The sequence below is a fragment of the Camellia sinensis genome, chromosome 7, assembly GCF_055761805.1.
Source record: "Camellia sinensis isolate YWXY chromosome 7, ASM5576180v1, whole genome shotgun sequence".
Taxonomy (NCBI): Eukaryota; Viridiplantae; Streptophyta; class Magnoliopsida; order Ericales; family Theaceae; genus Camellia; species Camellia sinensis.
In genome coordinates this window covers 198,995,713-199,023,638 of record NC_138967.1, presented here as the reverse complement: position 1 = coordinate 199,023,638, position 27,926 = coordinate 198,995,713, and the positions used below count along the sequence as shown (strand labels likewise).

General features: G+C 35.4%; 1 protein-coding gene and 1 pseudogene across 2 annotated transcripts; one reads left to right on the top strand and one right to left on the bottom strand.

The window, feature by feature from the left end:
* Window positions 1-3,766: 3,766 nt before the first annotated feature.
* LOC114273001 (pentatricopeptide repeat-containing protein At3g20730 pseudogene) lies at window positions 3,767-10,070 on the bottom strand (annotated as a pseudogene).
* LOC114272973 (proteasome subunit alpha type-2-B) lies at window positions 9,303-21,478 on the top strand. Of its 2 annotated transcripts, none has more exons than XM_028214681.2 (12): window positions 9,303-10,476; window positions 11,036-11,119; window positions 11,259-11,335; window positions 11,602-11,666; window positions 12,770-12,816; window positions 13,408-13,483; window positions 15,623-15,690; window positions 16,679-16,748; window positions 19,050-19,135; window positions 20,768-20,830; window positions 21,033-21,098; window positions 21,205-21,478. In XM_028214681.2, exons 2-12 carry the CDS (start codon window positions 11,079-11,081, stop codon window positions 21,251-21,253), a joined length of 708 nt encoding a protein of 235 aa, XP_028070482.1. In that variant the 5' UTR covers window positions 9,303-10,476; window positions 11,036-11,078; the 3' UTR covers window positions 21,254-21,478. The 2 variants fall into 2 exon arrangements, with proteins under 2 accessions (XP_028070482.1, XP_028070483.1); XM_028214682.2 differs by having other exon boundaries at window positions 10,322-10,476; window positions 11,049-11,119.
* The last annotated feature ends 6,448 nt before the right edge of the window (window positions 21,479-27,926 follow it).

The window sequence follows — 27,926 nt, the reverse complement described above, 5'->3', positions numbered from 1 at the left end:
ATCTCGTGCACTTGTAGCTGCTCTTTCTCGTGCATACTCATACCCAACAGCACCAACTGGACCATCTTCTTCTGACTGATCTTTATTTGCTGGAAATGCCTCAACAGCGCCAATAAATTCTCAAGCCATGACCAAATGGGTTTTGAGCAATCAGGTCCTATTGGACTCAACCACCTCACCCCATCTCAAATCCTTCAAATCCAACCTCACATTCAACTGAAGCAGCAGCCTCATCAATCCACACGCAAACCCTTGGACAAAAACAACAATCCTCTAGTTTTCTTGGCCCCAGACCAATCCCAATGAAGCAGGTCGGAACTCCAGCTTACAAGCTTCGTAGAGACTTTGCGAGACTCAAGACTCAGGGCATGGGTGAAAAAAAAAAATGGATTTCCAGAGGGAGAACCGGTGCAGTGGGAAGGAAAAAAAGGCATGCATCTATCTCATCTTTTTTTCTCTCGGCTCTGAGTGAGAAGAAGGCGGATTGCTCTCTCATTCTATCTCTTTTGTTTTTCCTCCATTAACACACCATCTCTACAACTCCAAACTGATTTCACAGAGGGAGCTTAGTCTGCATACATATATATATATATAGAGAGAGAGAGAGAAATGGACGAGGGATCAACGGTGCAGCATGCTCTCTCTCGCTCTCTCTCTCCCTCTCTCTCTCTCTCTCTCTCTCGGCATCGAGTCACCACCATCGCTCCTCCGTCACTGCTATGATGCATGCATAGCCGAGAGTACCCGTACACGTGCCTGCATCATGCCTGTATCGAAGTTCTCTCTCTCTCTTCATCCAACCCACCAACTTAGCCACTTTTGTCCCCCCCCACCATCATTGTTTTCACCACCCACCACCCCCACTCAACTTTGTTTTACTTTATATATATATATATATATTTGTTTTGCTCCACCTTTTCCAGCATGTTCCCACCCTCTTCAACTTTATTTTATTTTCTATCTATATATATACATATTTTTTTTATTATAATATATTATATCAACATATCAGCCCACAGATTCAAACCACCTTTGATTTTTTAAATATTTATTTTATTTCATTCCACACAAAAACCAAAACAACAACACAAAAAAAAAAAAAAACACACACACAAAACACAAAACAAAACAAAACCACTAACCACAACCGCTGACCTTACTTTTTTGCCTCTTCCGCTGCTCTCTTCCTCTTGCCTCCGTCTTGGGCGCCCCTTGACGGCCCTGCTTCCATGCTTCCCAGTCCACCAAGCACGTTGCCTTCCCGCTGCTCCTCAAATGCAACATATGGCGGACCTCCGAATCGGAACATGACAGTGGCCTTCCGTTTTAGTTCCTTAATTTTCGCCTTCAGTGCGCATATCTCTGCTCGCGCATCCTTATACATGCGCTAGAGCAAAGCGAGTTGGGCATTTAACTAATGCACCTCACTAGTTCAATTCTGCAACCGGTGCGACAACTTGGAGACCGCAGTCACTGTCTCCAAGCACAACTTCAGCGTAAAATGGTTGGCTTCAATATCTGTTTGCGCTGCCATTATTTGCTCCACTGACAGTATCAGAAAGTTCAACGGAGCAAAGACAGCTGCACTCGGTCTAGGGGCGCTTGGTTACGCTTCAAGGGTGACATAACCGGTTATCTCTATTGTGGACTCATTCAGGTCTGGAAAAAGGGTAAGCGGACCACGGGAAGAAGATATCATGTTATGTTAGGGGTTGCCATGTGTTTCAGAGAAGCAAAGTGTTTAAGGGAATGTCAGAAAGGGTTTGCAGCTATCAGAGAATGAAGAGATTTCCGAATGGTTTGTTTTGCAAAGTCTCTATCTAGCCTCAGCCTCAATTTAAATAGAGAGGGAAAAGACGAAGATGAGAAATGGGAGAGCGATCCACGTGAATCGCGCGACACTTGAAGCCACAGTGTCATGCGCGACTTTTGATGTATTGGGCGCGACTTTTGAAGGCGCGATATATATATACACACATATATATCTTTGGGCTACTTATATATACAACCATACAGTGTATTCTCCAACGGTCCGACATGACCACACAATGTCTGCTACAATGGTTTGACACGACCTCACAGTGTCTTCTACAGCGGTCTGACACGACCACACAGTGTCTTCTATAACGATCCGGCACGACCATACAGTTTCTTTTACAACGGTACATAACGACCATATAGTGTCTTCTACAACGGTTTGACACGACCTCACAGTGTCTTCTACATCGGTCCGACACGAGCCATACAGTGTCTTCTACACCGGTCTGCCACAACCATACAGTCTCTTCTACAACGGTCTGACATGACTATGCAGTGTCTTCTACAACGGTCCGGTATGACCCCGTAAACTGTCCCAACATTAATTTCGGTTAGCTCCTACAACGGTCTGACACGACCACATAATGTCTGCTACAACGGTCCGACACGACTATACAGTGTCTTCTCCAACAGTTTGACACGACCATACCGTGTCTTTTACAACGATCTGACGCGACCATACAGTGTCTCCTATCCTATTTTTATTTATTTTCCCGTTTTGTTACTCTCTCCAAACTCAAGTTGGTTGGTACCTATCATTCTTGCGTTTGAGGGGGGCTGTTAGTATTATAATATGTATTAGATAGTGCAGATAGTGCATTTGCTTTCAGTTCCTTTCGGCTACTTTCCTATGATGGTGTTTACATCATGTTTGTACCATAGCATCTTCTCTTCTATATAAAGGAGTGTGTGTACCTATTCAAATATGTAATATACAATATCTATATATACACAATTCACTCACTCACTCTCTCTCTCTCTCTCTCTCTCTCTCTCCATTAAATTAACACATACCATCAAGAATGTTCTAAAGATTATCAATGTAATTTCACTTACCGGGCTACTGTCAACTGTGTTGTTAAAATTCATCTAAACTAGTTTTTGTTCCATCTTAGATGCTTCTTTACACATTCAGGGAATTTGTTCCTCTATATTCATCATCTCTCAAAAGCTTCTCTGTATCAACTACATCACTCTTGGTTGGTACACTTGTGTCTCAATTGTACATGCACGTGAGAATGTTAATATACTCCATTCTAAAGTGAGGAAAATCTGTTTGTTAATTTTCAGGCAAACTCAGACACAAATACTCAGGTTTAACTTTTAATACACTTGCAGAACAAGAGATACAAAACTCTAGCTTACCCATCAACTGCACGGCCACAGCAACTGATTTCAAAGAGATGTCTGTAGCTGCTACTCCATAATTTCAGCTCCATTGCTCCAGAAGTCTAAAATCAGAACTAATTAGTTTAAAACATACAAATTTGTGAACTAAATTACTAACAATATATAACATATAAAGACCCTCACATTGCAAGCTGCCGTTTCCATTGTTCCTTGCTAGGAGCAGGCTGCTTGGTGTTCAATTTTCATATCTGATTTTGGAGAAAAATCAAATAACTAACAGTGAATATCAATCCTCTTGATATCTGAAAAAAGGATATACATATACTGCTAAAAGAAAGAGACAAAATTGGGATAAATTGAAGATTGGAGAGGACAAATTTCATTCAATATTAACATTAGTGGCATTGAACTTGGATATAGCACATACGGAGAAATAAGAAGGAAAAAAATATACAGGAGGGCAAAATTTTACAGGAGAGAGGATGGATACCTGAATGTTTAGAGAATAAGAAGTAAGACTGCATGAGAATCTTTACAATAGTAACATCAAAAAGCCTCCTTGATGTCCTTGGATTATCAATATATTATGATGAAACAATCATCTTCTGTATTTCCGTTGTGGCATCAACATATGACTTGCATAGAAGAGGATGCAGTTCAGTACAGTAATTTCAACTTGGCTGCAAAAGAGGCATCCTCTTTTTATGGACTGAAAAAAGCTGTATCCTGGATACTTTATTAGACTTCTCTCTTCTATTAATTTTCTTGTCTTCTAAACACTATCCCACAAGCCAGCTGCAGCATATATGCTTGCTAAAACCATGTAGTTGACTGACTTCTCAAGTTCTATATTAAACAAATGCCTCGCTTCTACTTCTCCAAGAGACATATCACCACAGATGCTGCATGCCCCAAGAATGACATCCCAAAGAGAAGCATTAGGCTTAATATTCATCTCGTGTATTAGAATATAGGCTTCTTTGAACTGCCCTCCACGTGCAAAGAGGTACACCATACAAGAATAGTGTTTAGCCCTTGGCAAGATATTGTATTTACCAACCATGTTATTGAAACATTCTGATGCTTCATTAGTCAAGTTAGCATGGCTACAAGCAAAGAGAAGAGTCCGGAATGCAATGTAATTTGGCTTCAACCCCTCATATTCCATCTTTTTATACAGTGCAATCACCTTATGCCATGCTTCTTATATCCGGCAATCAATGACGTCCATGAAATAACATTTTTCTGTCCCATCTCATTGAAAACATGTTTAGCATCTTCAATTTCTCCAGATTTTGAGAACATATCAACGAGAGTGTTGCCCATGGCTACATCATGTTTGGATTGACATTTCAACACCAAGGCATGAATTTGTCTTCCCAAGTCCAATGATGCTGTATTGGCACATATATTGAGCATAGAGCATAATATAACATTATCAACTTCCATATTCGAATCTGATGTATTTCATTGAAGAGATCAAAGGCATCTCTACTATAGATACCTTAATGTGCATATCCAGTGATTAATGTAGTGCACGCTATTGTAGCTTTTTTTAGCGTACTCTTGTAAATCCGATCTGCAATTCTAACACTCCCACATTTTGCATAAGCATCAATTAGTGATCCAGTTAGAACATTATAGGATTTGCAACCAAGTTGAATGATGAATCCATGTATCTGGATGACCTTCATCGGACCACTTCTTCCAACAAAGGCTTTGATAACACTACCCCAGGTAAAGGAATTAGGGACCATACCTATTAAAATATGGAACTAGGACGAGGGCAAGAAAAAATTTATAAAAGGAAACAGTACATCCCCATTCATGAAACAGAAGTACTAACTGAAATATCAGTGTTTACATTTGTTTGTAATATATGCCATTGATTGATAACTTCTAGTGGATAGTTGTTCATTAAGTTGAGCGAGTGTACATAATAAAGATCTAATCAAACAAGAATGACTCTATGGTTAGGATTGAATCACAAATAATTTGTGTGAAAATTCATGTGAAAGAAAGAAAATACAAATAAAGACAAAATACAATGGATGGTTAAAGTCTTCTATTTATACATCTTCTGTCTCACGAGCTTGCCAAGCAAATGAAACATTGAAAATGTAACATAAGTTGTATTAAGATTCATTGCAAGTACATTAGAAATTATTGTCAAAAGGTTGATGCTTTTAATGAGAAATGGCTTCTTGCCATGGATTATCACTCTCTTAGAAAATTGATTGCCTACTTTACGAATTTTAGTAGATTCCTATGAGACCCGTCAAAACTGAGTTATACTATGAGAATCCCCGTTTTTATTTGACAGTCGTACTAATGTTTTTGGGAATTTGTTTTAAAGATATCCTCTGGGTATAACTGAGTCCAATTATCATTTCACTTCATAACACCATTTAGCTTGTTATAGAAAGGCAGAATTTAATGGTCGACCTAATCGCGGGGAGACGCCTTTATTAGGCAAATTAATATCTTTAAATGAATATGGGTCAAAACCTAGGAGGAGTGAATCAACCAGAGGATCAAACCAGATCCGACCTACTTAGGCCAAATGGGCTATGAGCGAAATCCAAGAGAACTTGCTGAGGTACTACTCGCTGTGGTCCAGTTGCTGAGGCAAACCCTACCTCAACACCGCCATTTTTTTACGGCACCACCTTTGATACCTACTTAGGGGAAGGAGAACGAGGCAATTTCAACCTTCGCAACTACCTTCTAAGGCACAACAACCTTTACGATAGACCGCCTCCATACAAGATAATATACAGACATATGGCGTTGATAGCAAGCACCAAGACACTAATAGCCAAGGGCTGATAACAGGCCTGAAGCACATATAGCTTGGCCCTGACTGTAGGCCCCAACTCTTACTGGTTGGAGCTGATAGTAGGCTCTAATGATACCAGTATACCACAACAACCATATGAAGATGGGGCAGGGTAGCCTAAAAGTAAGGGGACTCTCTTTCCATATAGTCAGGTTAAGGACCTACCTTGGTTGCACATGCAGGACCAAAGAAGCCGCCTTAGGCTTGGTATGAGGCACAACCCTTGCTGTGGCTTGTGTCCTGGGAAGCTGGGGAATTTGTGGTTAGGTGGCTAAGGATGGAGGAGTCGCTGAGGTAGACACCGGTATGGCTGATAACTAGTCATAAGTCCTGAGAGTACATGTCTTGAGAAACTGAATTGAAAAGGCACGTGCCGCGACAACTAGGACACCTGCTATGCTGAGGCTCGTGCTAAACAAATAGTACAGTGGCACTTGCTGAGGCTTTGTACCAAACATATAGTACATGTTAAAGGACACATGTCTACCAAGGCCTGGTGGTTCAGGACGGAATATCCCGCGACACATGTTGCTATATTGTTTGGCCACTTGGTATATTCTACAATCAAAGGAAAAGCCTATAAATAGGGCCTAATTCCCAAAGTTCAAAGAAGAATGTTTTTTGGGGATTAGGGGGATACGCTGCCCATTTGATTGCGTTGCCATTTTCTTCTTATGGACCACTTGTTCCACCATTGGTTATTCATTGTCCAACCTTTCTAGATTATTGACACATTACCACAGTTTTGCCTCTCTAAAAGATATTAGGGTAAATTACACTGACACCCCTTGAGGTTTATGTTTTTTACAGTTTCCCCCATTACCTTTTGGAAATTACATCTCCCTCCTTGAGGTTTAAAGTTTCATTACAGATTTCCCTCCTCAGCAATTTAATTTTTTTAAATACCAATTTAGCCCTCACTGGGTAAATTAAATTGACACCTCTCATATTTTAGAAATTACAATCCCCTCCCTAAGGTTTAAAGTAGTGTTACCAATTGTCCCCTCGGTTAGTATTAGTTGGAAAAAAAAAATTTGTTAGTAAAATTTTTAAATTTTTGTTTAAAAACCAACATAAACTTATATTTTGAATTTACATTTTTTTCTCAAATTTACAAACTGATACAACAATTTATAAACCAAAAAAATTATCAAACAATTTTTTATGACAGTTTTTAAAATTTTTGTAAATATAAATTGAAAACTGAACACGAAATAGTTACCAAACAAGTCTCAAATGATAAAAATGTCGTAAAATTAACAAATAATTAAATAAGTTACTAACGTAAGAAATGACTTATCAAAAGATTCTTAGATTATATATAGTTTGATTTTTAGATTTTTTTTTTTAAAAAATTAAAAATTAATTTGGTTAAGAAATAAAAAATAAAAAACAATTATCATTTAAGGGTAAAAAATAATTATCATTTTAACTTTTGGGCAGGTTATATACATACGTATGACGGTTTCAATTTAATTTGTAAAAAATTATTTCTAGCCACTCGAAAGATAAAAATTATATAAAAATGATAATTATTTTTTATTTTTTATTTCTTATCCAAATTAATTTTTAATTTTTAATTTTTTTTTCTAAAAATTAAACCATAAATGGCCTAAGAATTTTTTGATAAGTCATTTCTTATGTTGGTAACTTATTTAATTATTTGTTAATTTTATAACATTTTTACCATCTGAAGCATGTTTGGTAACCATTTCGTTTATTTAAAAAAATGTTATAAAAACTTGTTTGATAATTTTTTTGGTTTATAAATGATTGTGTCAGTTTGTAAATTTGAGGAAAAATATAAATTCAAAAAATGAGTTTACGTTAGTTTTTAAACAGAAATTTAAAAACTTTACTAATAATTTTTTTTTCAATGAATTTTTTTTCCCACTAATACTAACCAATGGGGTAATTGGTAATTTTTAAAATGTGAGGGGTGTCAATGTAATTTACCTAGTGAGGGTCAAATTGGTATTTAAAAAAAATTAAATTGTTGAAAGGAGAATCTGTAATAAAACTTTAAATCTCAGGGAGGAAGATGTAATTTTCAAAAGATGAGAGAAGAACTGTAATAAATATAAATTTTAAGGGATGCCAGTATAATTTACCCAAGTTATTATTATTACGGTTCATTTTGAACCCCCTAGTCTTGTATTCATCTATAGCATTTTAATTTTTGCAAATCTATGAGTTCAAAATTATACTCAACCTTATGAAATATGTCAGATGACACCATCTAACTACCTGAATAACTTTGTGGGTATTTGAGAAGTGGGTTTTTATGTAAGTTTTTTTAATTGTAGAATATTATTGGATAAATTTTTTTTGGTGTTTGGAAAGATAGTTGGGTTTCAACAATGATTCATCCCCCTTTTCCTCCCACCCCTTTGACCCCCTCTCTCTCTCATTGGTTACATTTTTTTTTCTTTTTCTTTTTTTTCCTGCTCCTCCAATCACCACCCGCCACATGACAAAGAGGGTGAGGGGGTGACCCCCAAAAGGGGGTCCCAAGCATTATTCGTTGGGTTTTTTTTTGTGGTTGAATGTGATGTTTGTGAGAGAAAAAGTAAAATGATTATGGAGTTGGATGTGATATTTTGTTTGGATTTGTTTTTTTTTTTAATTTTGCAAAAACTTTGTCTTTTAGTAAAAAAAATAAAAAAATAAAACCCAAAACCAAATCTTGCCAAACACCGCCTTTACATGTTTTGATTTTGTGTTCTTCAGTGAGTACTTAGGTAAAAAGTAATATTTAATCAAACCAATATTGGACAAGGCAAAACCGACACATGCATAAAAATTTAAAATTTTAGGTGGTGTTTGGTTAGTCTCTTTAAATATATTTTTATCTCATATTTTACACATGGCGTTTGTTTAGAGTTTTTAAAATGTAATTCCACACTTAGTTTTGAAAACTCTGTCAAAGATGTGAAAATTCGGACTAACTGGTCGTCTCACCGGACGTTCCACCGGTCGTCTGGCCAGTTGACCGGAACAGTGCAATTTTTTTTTTTTTTTTTTTTTTTTGCAATTGACATATGTTAATTTTTATATATTTGAAAAAAAATATTTTTCGAATTTTTTAAATTTTTTATGTGTTTTAATAGAATTTTGAATTGTATATTTAATTATGAGTTGTAAGTTTTTGTATCAAATATCATATGTCATATTAAAAATTCACCCCCTAAATTTAAAATTATTTTCAAAACTCTTCCACCAAACTAATTTTCCACGCTCAAATTATAATTTCAAAACTCATAAATCCAGTACCGCTACTCTCAAATTATAATTAAAAAACTTCACCAAATGCAACCTTACATTTTCGAGAGTATATAACAACACATGCTCGAAGCATTGAACGGAGCAATTGTAAGGCATCATCAGCAAAACACTGAATGGCATACCCACCTATCATGGCATTCCAAGAAACCACATCCCTCTCCGACATCGACTCAAAAATGTAACACACGTCTTCCATTTTCCCGCACTTGGAATGCAAATCAACCAATGCACTCTGCATAAACAAGTTCTTAACGAGTCTACTCTTCTGAATACATCCTTGAATTTGCTTCCCTCTGTCCAAACACATCACACTCGTACACGCCCTCAAAGCACTCCCTTAAGTGAAATAATTAACACCAATCCTATGCATTGCTGAAAACACCACAGGAGCTTCCTCTGAGTAGCCATTTTGAGAATACCCAGATACCAACGCGGTCCAAGTGACCAAACTCCTCTCAGACATTCTATCAAACACTTTACGGGAGTTAACCATGTCACCGAGCTTCGAATAGAATATAACTAAATTTGTGTTTAAATATGCATTTGAATGAAGCCCATTGGTTAAAAGATGACCGTGAATGAAACGGCCTTCCATTTTTGCTTTTCTGTGGATGCAAAGCTGCAAAATTTTTGAAAACAGAGAATAATCCGAGTGGGTTGGGTTAGAGAAGATGAGTTTTAGAGCATCTTGTAATCTTCCCATGACGCAAAGTAAGTGGATAGTTGATTTTAGGGATGTGGGTTCTGGTATTTTGTTGAGATTGTTGATTCTCTTCATGTTGGGTTGGACTTGAGCTTCTCTTCAATGCTCAGAGTGTTTAAAAGTCGTCGAATGGCACCGTCGCTAGTCGAGATTCTTTGATGACTATTTCCCCTTCACAATGGAATAGAGCCTGCACCTCCTTGCCTTCTATGGCGGGTCTCTCTCCCTCTGTGTTCATGACAAAAACGACGTCGTTATAGAACTACAACAGCGACATCCACTCTAGAGGATCTGACCTCAAAAAAATTCCGCGTTCAAATTGAAATTACATAAACTGTAGGAGCAAATTGCAAATATTTTTCTTTCTCTCTCTCATCAGTCGATCGACGACAGTCAATAGAGCCTTTTCTTCTTCCCCAATCTAATACGGCGTACGCAACGAATTGAAGCCGGCGTCGACTGTGATCTTCTACGGTGTCCGGTGAGTCCTCTCTCTCTCTCCTGTTTCTTTAACGCATTTTAATGGAAGAATCTGTGCCCTAATTTATGTAGTTTTTGTAACGCATTTTAACTTACGGTTGTACATTTTGTGCCTCTTTGAGGAGGTGCGTGTAATGGTAAACAGTTTTGATTCATTTCATAACACTTTGTTTTTACTTCTTAAAGTTTTGTGGGTTTTGTAGATCGAGCTTAAGGTTTTGTTGGGTCTTCATTGGATTTGTAATATTGCATATCCTTGTGAACTCTGAGGTTTCTGTGTTGTTATTTTATTTTTTTTGATGGGTTTTGTTTTAAACTGGAAGGTAATGCAAGAAATGTAACCATACTTATCTAATAATTGTTGCATAAACTTAAAAGGAGTTGATGGAATCAGAATTAATTTTATGCATCATATCAGTTCTCATTGGTTACCAAAAGAGGAAAAACATTTGTTAAACCTGTCTGGATTCATCTCCATGTGCATGTTTGATCTCGTGTTTGCATCCGAGCATTTTTGTTGTTTCCAAGAAGGTGATGTCGCCACGTTCTTATTTAAACAGTTGATTCTACAAGGTTGTTTCCGCTCCTTCCACCCAACACATCATGGGAGATAGTCAGTACTCATTCTCTCTAACCACATTTAGGTATGGACTCACTTATTTCTATTTTTGCAGACAATTTTCTACATCCTTACTAGAAAAAGTTTCACGCATTCATATATTTATGTGCCTTTCCTAACCCTAATAATTTGTTTTTTCTTACCAATGATACACTTTGGAACAGCCCTTCTGGAAAGCTTGTTCAAATCGAACATGCCTTAACAGCCGTTGGATCTGGTCAAACGTCTTTAGGGATTAAAGGTAATACGAGACCAACTATATCCACATAATATTATGTGGTTGTATACAATATTCCTTTTCACTTGGATGCTAAATTTTTTTATTTATTTATTTATTTATTTTTTTGATTGACAAAGAGTGTTGCAATTTGCAAAATAAAACTTGAATTCTGAGATACATGCTGTTTTGTTTGTGTTCTATTGACAAGCAATACATAATTGCTAGAGCTGTTCATGTTGTTGTGATGAGTTCTTTTTGATATATTTTACTTGTTTTGGTGTTTGCAGCTGCTAATGGTGTCGTTATTGCAACAGAGAAGAAGCTACCATCTATCTTGGTTGATGAAGCATCGGTTAGTATATACTTTTTACCATGGCTCTAGGTTGCTAGTTCTAGCACACGACTTTGTTTGTTTTGCATAGTTTTCTTTTATTTATGTTTTTAAAATTGTAAATCAGCCTCATCTATGGTCACTTTTCCCCTCCATGTTTCTCTTGATGTGTGCCTTCATGAATATTTAGTGTGCTAGATATTTTTTCTTGGATGACAGATACAATTGTCATCCTCAGTTCCTCACCATTGCAAATTGTTCAACGGTATTCAATATCCTTGCCATAGCTCAGCTATCCGTATTTCTATATGCCTGTAAACACAGATACATCTGCCAATCTTTACCAAGGTCAAAAGGCAATCGATGCAAGCAATAATTTCCATGAATTTTCCTTTTTCATGCATCCTTTAATGTGACTGAAGCATGAATGTGATGTTTATGCGTACGGGGATGCAGTGATATACAGTCTTGTGAAGTTGTGGAAGAAAGTCTTAAGATTTGTGGCTTCAACTTTTATCGGACTATTTTCCCTCTAAAGTTTAATGTTTCTATAAGGTTTTGTTTTTCCTTTTCATCCTTTTGTCCTACAAAATATCAACTCCCTTAAATTGACGCCTATATGCCTTTTATAGAAAGAGGAGGTTCAAGAGCTTTGCGTCTAATTTTGTTGGTTATTTTGGCCACCTAAATTGTAGTTTTACGCTTTTTGTATGTTTGACATTTTTCTTTCTTTTCTTCTCCATCTCTTTATATTAATGGAACAGTGCAGTCTGGAGACCTGTTGTTCCTGCTTTATGCATTAAATTGAAATCGATTACTCAATTATGCATATCCATATCGTATTGTTGTCTGCTTTTGTTAGGTCATCTGTAGGAGAAAAAAAAAAAGGATTGAAGAAACCCATTATGGTTGTTAGATGTGAAATTTTCATTTTATTTCATTTTTATCTTACTTTTTTTTTTTGTAATATTCGGGTTGGCACTTCACTATTTTGTGTGCATTGCCTGATTGGTTGATGATTTTTGAAGCATTTGATGTTTTCGTTCCATCTTTTCTTGAGTTTCTTTTGTATCAAAGATAAATAAGTGGGGCTCGCTATAATTCTTGGATTTGTTGGATTGCAGGTGCAAAAGATTCAGATATTGACCCCCAATATTGGAGTTGTATACAGGTTTAAATATTTAATGCTTATATCATCTTGTTGATTCCACTGCCCCAACACTGCATAATATCGTAGCTTAAAGTTATCTTGAAACAAAAAATTGTGGAAAAGGCACGAATGCATGCTGATAGTGAAGTTTATTAAGGTCTTGAACTTTAAAATAAGTCTTTGAGCGATTGAGCAGTTGGTTCTCTAATTAGTCTCAGATGCCCAAGTGGCAGTTCTTTATAATTTACCATATTTATATCTTTTTGAGACGGCCCTCCTGGAATGATTTCATGAGATGGAGATGCATTATGGTATTTTACCCTTCAAAATATCTAATGCAGTCAGAGGTTGATCGCTTAGTAATTGGTGAATCCATATATAGCGACTTCAATTGAATTGTGCTTTATTGAAAATTCGACATGTAGTCATCTTTCTAGCCTAGTCTGAATGGAGTCTTCACTGTATGATGATCAAACATTGCCTTGATGTCATAATTATTTTCTTCGCATGTATTCTTTTTGCTTTGTCTCTGCTCGTATTCTTTCTGTCTTGTTTCATTTATTTTCCACAGCAACTTCTATATCTCTTAGTTGATTTTCTTCTCTTATGCAGCGGCATGGGTCCTGATTCTCGGGTTTTGGTTCGAAAAAGTAGGAAGCAGGCAGAACGATATCACCGATTATACAAAGTAAAATTTCTTTTTTGTTATGTTGTTCGTTTTTTCTACTTGCCGGTTTTTTATTTATTTTTATTGTTATTGGGTATGTTTGGTTTGTTTTTTGAAATAAATTTTCAAAAAAAATTTTGGTTTTGGAGAGAGTTAAAATTTTTTTTTGGTTTGTTTGGTTGTATATTTTGAAGATAGTTTTGGAGTTTGGAATGATTTGATATTTTGTTGTAGTTGAGTAGATGTGTGTGAGAAAAAAAGTGATTGAGAAGGAGAGAGGAGAGAGAAAAAATGATTGATTGATGTGTAGAAGAGTGAGTGATTTTAAAAAAAAAATTCAAAAAATTTGAACCAAACAAAATTTTCTCAAAAATTGTATCTTGAGATACAAACCAAACAAGCCCATTGTTTCCTGTCGCTGTTGAATTTAGCTGTATAACTAGTTCTAGAAGTTAGATTTTCAAGATATTATTTTCTTCTAATATCTCTCGTGAATTTATCCCACATCATTATGTATTTCTTGTGATATCACAATTAACTAGGGGTGAAATTGGTTCGGTTCGGTCGGTTTTTTCACTAGTTTTGCACCGAACCGGTAATTTCGGTTTTGCATATTTGTGAATCGAATTGCCCAGAAAAATGACATAAACCGGTGCGGTTCGGTTTATTACGGTGCGGTGCGGTTTTTTCGGTTTTTCGGTGTTTTTTTTTTTTTTTTTTTTTGCTGGTTGGACCTCACATTTTTGGCCTATATTTCTATCCATTTTGCATAAAATTTGGGCCTCAGGCTATGTAATTCCTGCATAGATTTGGAGCCTCACATTTTGGGCCTATATTTTTATCCATTTGCATAAAATTTGGGCTTCAAGCCATGTAATTCCTGCATAGGTTTGGGCCTCATATTTTGGGCCTATATTCTTATCCATTTGCATAAAATTTGGGCCTAAAGCCATGTAATTCTTGCATAAGTTTGGGGCCTCTCATTTTGGCTAGGATTTTAAGACTATTAGGCCCCGTTTGTTTTCAGAGATAGAATTAAGGGGATTGATAGTGAGGGGATTAATAGTGAGGGGATTGATAGTGAGGGGATTAATAGTGAGGAATTGTTAAATTATTTTTATATAAAATAATAAAACAAATAAAAAAATATAAAAAATTAAACATTATATTTAAAAAAAAATTCCCAATATATAAAAAATAAAAAAATAAAAAAAATTCTAATCCCCTCACTATTTTTCTAATACCATCTCTACCTCCTCCTTACCAATCCCCCTTCTAAGGGGACTACTAATACCAAGGGATTAATAGTCCCCTCCCCATCTCTCAAAACAAACACCCCACTAGTAATACCAAGGGATTAGTAATCCCAATCCCCTTCCTATAACCCCAAACAAACGGGGCCTTAATATTATATAAGTCGGTTCGGTTCGGTTCGGTGCGGTTTGGTTCAAAAAATCAAAAATCATAAACTGAACCGAATGTACAGAAAAAAAAACCAAACCGAACCGAACGATTGAAAACTTAAAACATTGACCGAAAACCGTTCGGTTCGGTCGGTCCTTCCGGTTATTCTTTCACCCCTACAATTAACATGCATGGGTGGCTGGAATCTTGGGAAGAAGTGAAAATACTTGTTTGCCACATCAATTGTTACTTACCCTTGTTTCCAGAGCAGTCTTTCAAAGTAATTTTAATTTTTTCTAACAAAATTTGAGTGTTTAATGAAGGCCAAATTAGCTTCTCTAATTTTATTTATCGGCTTCTCAAAAAGGAATTTCCTTTTCTGCATCTCATTGCATGATTTTGTTTATTACTTTTGGTGAGAATGAGAATGAGAATGAGAATGTTAGGTTAAAAATTGGTCTAAGAAGGTGGTGCACGTGTACAGTGAGTTTCGTCTTCTTACTAGTGTGCAGGTCTTCTTGAAGGTCACACTTTTGTAGTTTTTCAAATGGGCAAGTATATGTTAGTAATGGTTCATGTTATTTAGATGTTGCTCAATGTGACCTTGGATACATGACGTACCCCTACGAATTCATTTCGGAAATCACAACTTAATCCTCTATTATGTTTATGCTATCTGTATTTTGTTGTTGTAAAATATTACAGCTTTTATAGCTACTATAACTTGCAATGTGATCTGATGATAGTAATGTGTAGGAACCAATTCCTGTCACTCAACTTGTAAGGGAAACTGCCGGTGTTATGCAGGAGTTCACACAGTCAGGGTAAGTGCTTTCTATCAGTTTACATATCATGTTGTTTGTCTTTTTGGCTAGGAATCTTGACTATTGTTTACGTGCATTTGCCTGACAGACAAGGTTTTATTATTTCAATCCAGTTGTATGTTGAATTTAATTTAATTTTTTTGGATAGGTAAGGTACAGAGACTCGAACTTGAGTCTCTTTATTGGGGGAATGCGAACTAAGCCGCTGGGTGTCCCTTATAGAAAAATTTAAATTTTGTTGTTAGTATTAAGGTATATTTGTGGAAAGAGGTCAGGCTTTGCAGGGGTTTATTTACCCTGCTGGTTGCAAGAAAAATAACAGTTTGTTGACAATGGTTTCGGCCTAACTCATCACTGGCCAGCACACCAGTTAAGATGTGATAAATTACTCTGATATTGAAGTTGAGAGACCAATTACATACCACGTGAAGGTTGGGTGTGTGCTAGGCAGTTTTTTGATCAAAAGAAGAAGAAAAAAAAATTATTTTGAATAAATGCAGCAAGAATTTGAGAGGTAATTCTTATCAAAAAAGAATTTTAGGACGTAACCTTATGATCCATGAAAACCTTGGAGTGCTAGGAGGTAACTTTTGCAGAGAAATAAGGCTGGCGGTGTGCTAAGTGTCTTGCTTGATCAAAAGGGAAAAAATGTATATTTTGAGGAAATGTATATGTAGCAAATTAGAAAGTTAACTTTGTGATCCTTGGAAAACGAACAATACTCCATTCTTTTTGCAGAACTCTTTGGAGTTCAGAAGAAAAACTTGAAAGCAAAAATTTAGGTTGAAGGTTTTTGAAGCTAGATTAAGCTGATTTTTGTGTATTTGACCTTTTCATAGTCAAAATGGACCTGTGGTCTGTGCCTTCATATATATTTATTTAATTTTCTTTTCCTCTTCTATTATTTTTTGTATACCATGGGTTTGATCTTGGCTTTTGCATATGCTTATTTTTGTTGCAATTTCTTACCCTTCTGTTTCCTATGCAGTGGTGTAAGGCCTTTTGGTGTTTCACTGCTGGTTGCTGGCTTTGATGACAAGGGTCCACAACTATATCAGGTATGTCATTTAGGTCCTCACTTGGTACTGACCTTAATTGTGTTGCGAGTTGCCTAGTTGATTCATTCATTTCCATTTGTGGTTGGATTACCTTCTTTGCTATAAAAGTTTAAGATCTACTTATACAAACTAGTTTTTATTCCTCTTCAGCTGGGGTCATATTCTCGCTAACCAGTTAGTACTCTTTTTTCTTTTTAAAGGAGTTGTGGAGAAGTATTATATGTTAGTGATGACACTCGTAAAAATATCTTTATCATATCGCAGGTTAAGATTTAGTGGTTTTCATTAGCACCCCAAAACACACCAAGGAAAAAAAAAACCCCCATCAATTTTGAGTGCTGTCCCTTGATTGGTTGCAGTTATTCTGTTTGGTCCTGCATGCTCTGTACCCATACAGAGAATATTCATCGATAAATCAAGTAGAGTTGTCAAGATTGATTTATGCAGCTCCTATTACATGCCTTCACATAAACCAGTTTTTATATCGTGAGTACTAGTAATTTTAAGTGGCACACTGAAATTGTTGGGAGGGGAGGGACTTGTTTGTGCCTAAAAGGGAGTGAATACCAACTAAAAATTAACAAATAGATCAATGTGCTAACTTTTAATTATGCTATTAATCACAATTGCAACCACACACGAATTGCATGTAAAATAAATAGACATGATTTATGTGGAAAGCCCTTGAGAACGGAGAAACCTATGGGCACACCAAGTCAGATAAAATCCATCATCAATTCACCTCGTGGCTATGAAACCTAACAATCTCCTCTTGATCTTATAGCAATTCACAAAACTTCTCACTCCGATCCGTGGTCCTTGTGGCCCAGTTACTGAAATGACCAATGGGTAGGTATGCAGTGCGACTTTGTGCTTGTTTTGATAAAAAATACTTATCATGAAACTGACCAAGTGTTTAGAAAATCATAAAGCTTGGTTTCAATGATTGAAAAAGATGGGTTTTATAAAAATCTTTTTATCTCCAAAAAACGTAGTGTGTTTGGTTTGAGTTTTTTGAATTAAGTTTTTTGGTTTTCGTTTTTTTTGTTTTTAATGAATATTTTTAAAAATTTAAACATTTTTTTTTACTTTTTTAGATGCACCTTACTTAGATGTATCTAAAAAGTAAAAAATTTGTTAAAAAATATTTTAAAAAATTAATAAATACATAAAAATACAAAAAATATATTGAATTCTCGTATTTTTTTGTATTTTTGGTATTTAGTGAATTTTTAAAAGGTTTTTTTTACAATTTTTTTCCTTTTTAGCTATATTTATGTTAGGTATGTCTAAAAATTAAAAAAAAAAAAATTGTTTAAAATATTAAAAAAATTCAGTAAAAATAAAAAAACACGAAAAACAAGAAATTAGAATTTTCTGAAAAGTATTTTTGGAAAACTCTAACCAAGCAAAATGATAAGGTTTCTCTTTTTAAAGTATCAAGAGTTTGTATAGAAGAAACCAAGTTGCTATCTATAAGTTTCACATAAATTGAGCACACATCGAATAGGGGCTTATAGACTTTTACGCTATGTTTGGATTGAGTGATTTGGAGAGAAAAGAAAAGAAATGGAGTGATATGTATTTCTCTTATTTGTTTGGATAACCTAAGTAGAGAGAAATGAGAAGAAATGGAGAGAGAAATGGAGAGAAACTCATTTCTCATTTCCCAAAAGTTGAGAGATTGGGAGAGAAAAGAAATCACTATTTTCATAATACCAATTTTGTCCCTATAAAAATAAAAAAAATATAATGATTGAAAATATAAAAAGGTTATTTTGGTAATATAACATAAAATAATTTTTTTTCTTTTCTCTTAATGAAATCTAACCAAACAAGAATGAGAGAAATTACAATCATTTCTTTTCTTTTTTTTTTTCCTTATCCAAACAAAAAGGAGAGAAATCACAATCATTTCTTTTCTTTTCTTTTCTCTTATTACTTAAGTAATCCTTTCTTTTCTTTTCTCTCCTAGTTTCCCAAACATAGTGTTAGGAAATTGGAGCAGTGGGTCCTACTGGACAATCTTTCCAGAACCCTTGTGGCCTGCATGAGTGGCCTTCATGCGTGCTTCGATCGAAGTCCCTTTTTTTGCATTATTTTATCTTGAACACCTTTCAGGACTATGCTAATGTGAAAAAGGTCGATTTTGTGCAATTTTGAAACACTTGCCTGAAAACTCTTAACACAATATGCTTATGCAACTATACTGTAACACACATTATTAAATTCTTTAGGTCTCTACTAAAAATTGATTCTTCAGGCTTGTTTGTTGTTTGAGGGTGTAAATTTGTGTTGTAGGTGGATCCATCAGGTTCATACTTCTCTTGGAAAGCCTCGGCTATGGGAAAGAATGTGTCTAATGCAAAGACATTCCTTGAGAAGAGGTGAGTTAATTTTGTTGCTTGCAAATTTCTGCATAAATGTTTTCTGTTAGCTGGTCAGTTTCTATTAGTAAAATGAAAAAATATCTTGAATGTTTGGCTGTTTTGTTGGATGTTAGGGTAGTACATCACCTTCTTTCATCTTATCTTATTTAATGCTAGTTTTAGCTGAGCTTTCAGCATGATTTTTTTTTTACCCTTTGTTCTTTGTTGTCTTCCTCTCCATATGACCATAAGCTTTGACAAAATCTTTGCATGCTGTTTTAGTTCTTGCTTGCTGGCAAATGGTCATTGTATTATGTCCAACTTCACTTTGTCAAATCCGTGAAACTTCATGAAACAATAACTAGACAAAGGGAACCTAAAAACTCTGGGATTTGCTAGTTTTTCTTTTGTGCTGAAATGAGTATACTTCTTAGAGGTTTTTTTTTTGGTTTGTTTTGCTTTGTGGTTGGCTGAGATCTTATAGGATGATTTGTGCATTCCATATGGCTGAGCTAATCTTTGCCAAAATTAGATTTGAACTGAAACCCTTCTGGTTAAGGGCTAAAATGGTCTTCCCCCTTCAATGTTTGTAATTGTGAAGTACTTCCAAGTGGTGCAATGCAACTTATGTAGTAATAGTAATTAATCCTATGAAGCACAGACACGGACACGGGAGACAGAGATTTCAAAAAAATGGAGACACGGACACGGCGGGGGACACGGCAAATTATTATTATTTTTTAAATATATATGTTACGTATTTGCTATGTAGATTAATTTTATATTACCAAACAATCAAAATTAATAAAAACTAATATTAATTTAATGTGTATATAAAGACAATTACATTTAAACATTATAAACATATGTTCTATATATTGTAAACATTATATAAAGAAAAAATCAAATATATAATAAAAATAAATTTATAAAGAAAGAATTAAATTAAAATATACATATATATATATATATATAAATATCTAATCATAAAATAAATAAATAAAAAAAGAAGAAAGAAGACAAAGAGAAGAGATATAATATATATAAACTAAAATATAATATATATATATATAAATAAAAATATTTGATCAATAGAGAAGAGAGAGAAACGAGATAGACCAGAGAGAGAGGACAAAGAGACGAGAGAAAGGTGAGAGGTGAAATAGAGAGAAGAGAGCAGAGAGAGGTGAGACAGAGAGAGATGGAGATCGATTGAGAGAGAAGAGAGACAGAGACGAGAGCTTTACTACTTACCAGGTCGTTCGGTGATGGAGATCGATTGAGATGGAGCTCAATGGAGATTGAGATGGAGATTGATTGAGGACTTCACTCGATGAACGAGTTTCCTTTTCTCTTCTTTCTTTCTTTCTTTTCTTCTGATTTTGGATCTCTTCTTCTCTTTCTTCTTACTGCCGTGTCCTGCCGTGTCCCATACCAAAAAAAAAAACAAAAAACAAAATAGGACACACCCCGTATGTGTCCGGCACGTCTCCTTGTGTCCGACATTGCTATTTTGAAGTGTCATGCTTCATAGAATTAGTCAGTTTTTAATAATTCTGTTGATTGTCGGCGTTTCAATTCTTTTAGTTTTCTGGAACCAGTTCCAAGTCTCCATTCATGATTTGGAGTTAATCAAGGTGCTTCTTACAGGTACACAGATGATATGGAGCTCGATGATGCTGTCCACACAGCAATCTTGACTTTAAAGGAGGGGTAAGAATTATGTTGTCCAAATAACAATCACTTGTATTAAAAGATGTACCATTCTAAATGAATCTAAAATTCATGCTAGCTTTGAGCTTGTCCTGTCATGACCCTTCCATAGAGGAATGTTTTGGTATTTGGTCCCACTAGTGCATGCTTAGCTCATCAACTAATGAAGAATATAACTTCTCTTTTTGCATATTTGTCCCAGATTTGAAGGACAGATCTCTGAAAAGAACATTGAGATTGGCATAGTTGGCACTGATAAAAAATTCAGGCAAGTTATCCTTTTTCCTGGTGTTTGAGTGTGACTGTATTTTTATGATCATTTCGATGTTGATGCTCAGAGAATGATTATTCTGGCATGTTTGTTTCCATTGCAGAGTACTAACACCATCTGAAATTGCTGATTACCTGGAGGAAGTTGAGTAATTGGAAAACGAGAATATTACAGAATGAGAGGCAAAATCTTTCTCTGAAACTAGGTTGTTCTACCCTTAATGTTGAAACTGGTTTTATTTGTTGAAATTTGTGAATTGAAAACCGTCCGTAGACCAGTTACTGTTGTGGAAAATATTCCTTGTTTATGGTTACATTAAGACACAAAAATGGGGAAATTTGAATTATCAATGATCAACGATAAAACATTTTGTGTTCTTCTCTTCTCCACTGCTGTTTTAGGTTCGCCACTATGTTGTTCTGCGTAAGAGAAAGCTGTTGCTCAATGAGTGTTAATTCAATCTGTTTGCTAAAGCTGTTGTAACTATACTTTGGTATTCTTATTTTGATTATTGTCCGGAGTAATGCACGTTTTGGCAGCCTGTACCTTATTAATTTGTCAGGACCGCCAAGGCTGGTTGGCATTCTAAACAGTGAAATTTCACAGTTTGTGTTTGCTGTATCTTTGCTAGATGTCTATGGAATTATTATAGCAGGTTGGTCTAAAAATTAGGGAGTGAACATAGGGAGTGACTGTTTGCTCATCCATTTCACCCACCCGTTTATCTCCATCTCCAGGAGGAGTAGATGTCTATGGATGAACAAAAATCATCTCTATTCTATTTTGTTTCTTCCAGTTTTGTTCATCTTAGGTATCTCATTCACAAAGATGATTTTTCTGGCATATAATAGTTACAGATGGGTTATATATATAATAAAGTAGGATAATAGGATTATTTTTGAAAATGTGTCAAAATGTCTAAGATTCATTTTGTATCAATGGTTGAGATTAATTTTCAAATTCATCCTAAAGTCGAGATTTCTTTAATTTTCACTCATTTGCCTTCTTTGTCTCCCCCTTTTGTTCACTCATGCATTCTCTCTCTCTCTCCTACCTACTCACCCGCCTTCTATCTTTTTCCCCATTTTTATTCACTCATGTATTCTCCCTCTCCAGCTTACCTTCCTTACTCTTTCCTTTTTATTTTTTTATTTTTTCCTTTTTTTTTATTTTCCTCCCTATTTTTTAATTTTCCCTTCTTTTTCTCCCCTTTTTGTTCACTCATGCATTCTCTCTCTCCCTCCTTCTCCTACCTACTCACCCGCCTTCTATCTTTTTCCCCATTTTTATTCACTCATGTATTCTCTCTCCAGCCCACTTTCCTTCCTATTTCCTTTTTATTTTTTTATTTCCCCCCTCCTTTTTTTTTTTATTTTCCTCCCTATTTTTTTTATTTTTCCCTTTTTATTCACTTATTTTATTTATACCGTGCTTTCAAGCACAGACATATACTAGTATATATATAACCAAACCAAACCAAACCAAGCCTTAAGTCCCATCAAATGGGGTCGGCTACATGAATCCTTCTTCTCTACTCGGCCCTATCAAAGGCCATTTCATTAGTCAAATTAAGTAGATTCATATCTCTATTTATAACGCTAGTCAACGTTAATCTAGGCCTACCTCGTCCCCTAACACTTCCATCTATCGTTACAGCATCGCATCTCTTCACTACTACTCTGTTGGTCTCCGTTGAATATGACCAAACCATCTCAAACGATTCTCTTTCAACTTATCTTCTATCGGTGCTACTCCTACCTATTCCCGAATACACTCATCTCTAATCCTGTCCTGTCTAGTCTTATCACACATCCACCTTAGCATTCTCATCTCAGCCACACTCATCTTATCTACATGTTGTTTCTTGGTTGCCCAACACTCCGTCCCATACAACATAGCTGGTCTAATAGCCGTTCTATAGAACTTACCTTTTAGTCTAGTAGGTATTTGTTTATCGCACAATACCCCAGACGCACTTCTCCACTTACACCATCCCGCCTTAATCCTATGGGTCACATTTGCATCAATCTCTCCCGCTGTTGTGATAATCGACCCTAAATAACGAAAATATTCACTCTTAGGCAGTTTTTGGTTCTCAATCTTCACTTCTCCTCTGCTTTCATTGTTACTGTTACTAAATTTATACTCCATGTACTCTGTCTTAGTTCTGCTTATCCGAAAACCTTTAGATTCAAGAGCTTTTCTCCAAATCTCCAACTTTGTGTTAACTCTTTCTCTAGTCTCATCCACTAACACAATATCGTCTGCAAAAAGCATACACCATGGCACGTCATCCTGAATATTTATCGTCAACTCGTCCATAACTAAAGCAAAAAGATAAGGACTTAAGGTAGATCCTTGGTGTAACCCTACAGTGATAGGAAATTCATTTGTTTCTTCAGCTGGCGATCTAATAGTGGTCACCACCCCTTCATACATGTCCCTAATCACGTCAGTGTAGCCTTTTGTCACCCCTTTCTTCTCTAACGCCCACCATATTATATCTCAGGACACTCTGTCATATGCTTTCTCAAGGTCGATAAACACCATATGAATGTCTCTTTTCTTTTCTTTATACTTTTCTATAACTCTCCTCAAAAGATAGATCGGTTCCATTGTTGACCTACCAGGCATAAACCCAAATTGATTCTCTGACACCTCTGTTATGTCTCGCAATCGGCGTTCCATCACCCTCTCCCACACTTTCAATATATGACACATTAGCTTAATTCCTCTATAGTTGTTACAATTCTGGACATCACCTTTATTCTTATAGATTGGCACTAAAATACTCTTCCTCCACTCATCTGGCATGTTCCTAGTCAACAAAATTTTGCTAAACAACCTAGTCAACCAAGCAACTCCCTTTTTACCCAAACACTTCCAAGCTTCAATAGGGATATCATCAGGTCCTAAAGCCTTATTTGATTTCATCTTCTTAAGTGCAATTTCTACTTCATACTAGTATATATATATGAAGGAAAAATTATGCAATAGTCCCGGAGTACCACGTGATTATACTCCCTCATTAATAATCATTTATTATGTCCCCTCATGTTTTTCAATTACTCAATACAAATAATTAATACTCTACTATGCATTTATCACTTAATAGAATTGTCCTGAATTCGTCATGAACGAATTCAACCACAACCACAGCTTACATTAATGAAATCTTCTCATAGCAGTATGCATGCATGTTTATGTTTATATAATTATTAGTACATGCATGAACGTTTATTCAGCGCAATGTTACATGCACAAATTTTTTTTTTAAAAAAATATTACAGAAAATGCATTGTGTGGTTTAGGTTTGTTTTAAGCATAATCCACTTATGCTTAAAATGAATCCCAACTGCACATTATTATACTTTTTATGTGCATTTTTTGCGTTTTAAATATGTTGAGCTTTAGGAGGAGTGTCGCCTTCAGGAGGAGAATCCTACCCATTGATGATGTCGGATTCACTCCCATTGTGAGTAAGGTGTAGAAAATGATTTTTGCATAGCCCAACTCTTCTTGGAAAATAGGGTATTTTCTTTTTATAATTATTTTGGAAAATAAAAACAAATCACAACCAAAACAACCTCTAAAAAGCAAATCCATATTACTCATTGGCTTCCATGCTCTTATCTTTGTCCCTTTGAATCTTATTGGTTCATAGGATTACTTTAATTGACATATATAATCTCATGAACTAATAAAATTAGAGAGGACAAAGAAGGGAGTACGGAAGGAGAAACTAGTGATATAAACTCCAACAAATGATGGGTTGTTTTTAAAAAATTTGCTTGAAAACAGTCACCAATCAAATTTTCTGATTGTTTTGAAAAATGAAAACAAAAAAATAGAAAGCAAATCACAACCAAACAGGCTCAAAAACAATAAATCATGAAGAGAGAGAGAAATACGGAAAACCAAGAGGAGAAGCAACGACATCAGCCCAATGAACCTCATCTCCATTTTTTTTTAAAAAAGTTCTTAGACCTTTGTCATCTCATTTACGAGTGATTCGCCAAAAAAAAAAAGAACCAGCTTTTATTGTAATACCAAGCATTGTTGTTTATAGTAATACCATTGACGTGATAGTTCTACCAGTTGTCACTTTCATTAGGAGCTAATATTAAATGGCTTTTCCTAGCTAAATATTAATGTCTACTTCTCAAAAATGAGACAAAATTGAGCTCTAGATATATATGGCTGATTTGATTGGCTTCATGAGATCTGAAGTCATTTCAATTTTTAACAAAATTAAGATTTACTTCAAGATAAACTCTCACTAATATTATAGCATTAATATTCTACAACCTCATTGTATATTTGTCTTGATCCAAAGTCTTATCCATTGACTATCAATAGGATTTTGTCATTTTAAAAGCAATCTTGTGCTAAATGACTTTGAACCCCCATCTATCTACCTTGAAATCTTTAGTATTTTGCTCATTAAACTAAAAATAATTATTAATTAAAAATTGCTAGATCAAAAAGCTCTCCTCCCCTCCCATCTCCGATTATAATATTTTGATTTGAGAGTAATTATTGTATTTTGATTTAAAAGTAATCAATCGATGTCATGCATCTCTAATGCTGTGTTTGGTTGGGGGATTTGGGGAGGGATTTGGAAAGGGAAATGGAAAAGGTAGGTGAAATGTGAATAAATCATGCCTATATTTCACATAGTTTCACACACCTTTTCCCTTTCTCTTTCCAAATCCATCCCCAAATCCCCCAAGCAAACACAACATAAGAGGGCTAGATCCACCCAAGTACAAGAGTGATCCCACATGACGGTCAGACACTAAGGCATAGAACCTAAACACTTTTGACAAGAAATCCAAGCCCCTACCACCTCATTACAAGTCTTACTATTTAGTATTTTTGCTATAATGATACCAAAGAAATGTCAAAAGTTTGGCTCACTCACTTAAGCGAGCTTGGAAAAGCTGAAAATTGTAGCCATGTACATGAAATTAAGGACAATGCTGACTAAGACTTGAATTTGACAGAGTTTGATTCACATCTCCATCCTTAGTTCATTGCAAAATCAATAAAAAGGCCTTGGCAAATATATTCAATACATATTGGGGAATTCTATTCATTGAGTTAGCAGTTTTCACAGTAAACTTAGAGAATTTAAAACATACAAATTTATGAAATCAAATGCTACTTGATAATTTCAGCTCCATTGATCTAGAGAATTTAAAACATACAAATTTATGAAATCAAATGCTAACAATATATAACATACATAATATGAAGAAACTCACATTGTAAGCTACCATCAATGCGTTGTTCCTTGCTACCAGCAGGCTGCTTGGTGTTCAACTCTCAGCTCTGATTCTGGAGAAAAATCAAATAACTAGCAGTGAACAGCATCCTCTTGATATCTGAAAAGAGGATATACATGTACAACTAAAAAAAAAAAGAGAGACAAAATTGGGACAAACTGAAGATTGTAGAGGACAAATTTCATTCATATTAAAATTATGGCACTGACCTCCGATATAATACAAAAGTATGATTGATTGAGAAGTTTATGTAAACTAACTACCAGAAAAATACGTTAAAAAATAGACAAGGGTATATTACAGTTTTCATTCTAAAAAATTTCACCCAAATTTTACTTTGGTCCCCCATCTTCTAATTGTAACAATTAAATATTCAGACTTTAACCTGTGTTTCAATATAATCCTCCTGTCACTCCACCGTTTGAAATTTGAGTAAAGTTGAAATATGAGGGACTAAAGTGAAATTTGAGAGAAATTTAGAGTGTGAAGAGTGTAATTTGCCATATAAGTTATTTTTTCCTCTAATGTCCCTAAAATGTGCTCACGTGGCCCTCAGGTCAGCACTTCCTGTCCAAATTTTTAACCAAAGTGATAAGAGGACCACATTGAAATGCAAGTTAAAGTTTGAGGACCTAATTATTACAATTAGAAGATGGGGGACCAAATTAAAATTTGGGTGAGTCTGAGGGTGAATAGTTTAATTTACCCAGTACACACAACATCTATCAAGTAGCAACGTATATGATTTGTTGACATTTTCCACCTGAAATGGGGAAGGTTGGAAGAAATAAAAAGAAAATATATATAGGAGGACAAAAGTTTACAGGAGAAGGATGGATACCTGAATGTATAGGAACTAAGAAGTATGACTACATGAGAATTTGACCAGGTTAGTACTATCAATGTAGCACCTGTATCCTTCGAAGCTTTTGGGAAGTATATTTGAATCATTTATTTTATTTTGGAAATTTTTGGTGTTGTTGTATGTTAGTTTTGGAGGAATGTAATCCGATTTAAACTCGTTGGGTTTGTTTGTTCGCATTTGTTCTTGTCAAAAGTTCCTTGGAGACTTAGAAATTCTATTCTTGGGTCAACACCAAACTTCCTAAGGATCGACCCTTACCTGTTGGTGAAGTTTCTGGAAGTGTTGGTAGAATTTAGGGTCGACACCAGCCTTAGTGGTGTCGACACTTGCCTCTTGTTGCTGTCCACAAGGGTCGACACCAGTCTGGGAAGGGTCGACCCTTGTATATTGCAGAATCTGTGTGTTAGTTGCTGGAAATTAGTGTCGACCCTTCCTGTCTAAGGGTCGACCTCCTTGCTTGTTGCCAGATTGTCTTTTTTACCTAAAGGGCCGACACCTCTGCCCGAAGGATCGACCCCTGCGTGTTTTTTTTAGAATTTTGGGGTTCGAATTGGCCCTTCCTTTGAGTGGTTTTGGGGCCTATTATTTTATTTGACCTTAGAGCTATTTGCTACTACTATAAATAGGCCCAAACCACTTTTCTCTCATTTTCTTCCTTCCCTTTTTCCTTTC

Coding starts and splice junctions, on each gene's coding strand:
- LOC114272973 (XM_028214681.2), top strand. CDS start 11,079: ATGGGAGATAGTCAGTACTCATTCTCTCTAACCACATTTAG. Junction 19,136..20,767: donor AAGACATTCCTTGAGAAGAG/GTGAGTTAATTT, acceptor TGCTTCTTACAG/GTACACAGATGATATGGAGC. Junction 21,099..21,204: donor GGCACTGATAAAAAATTCAG/GCAAGTTATCCT, acceptor TTTCCATTGCAG/AGTACTAACACCATCTGAAA.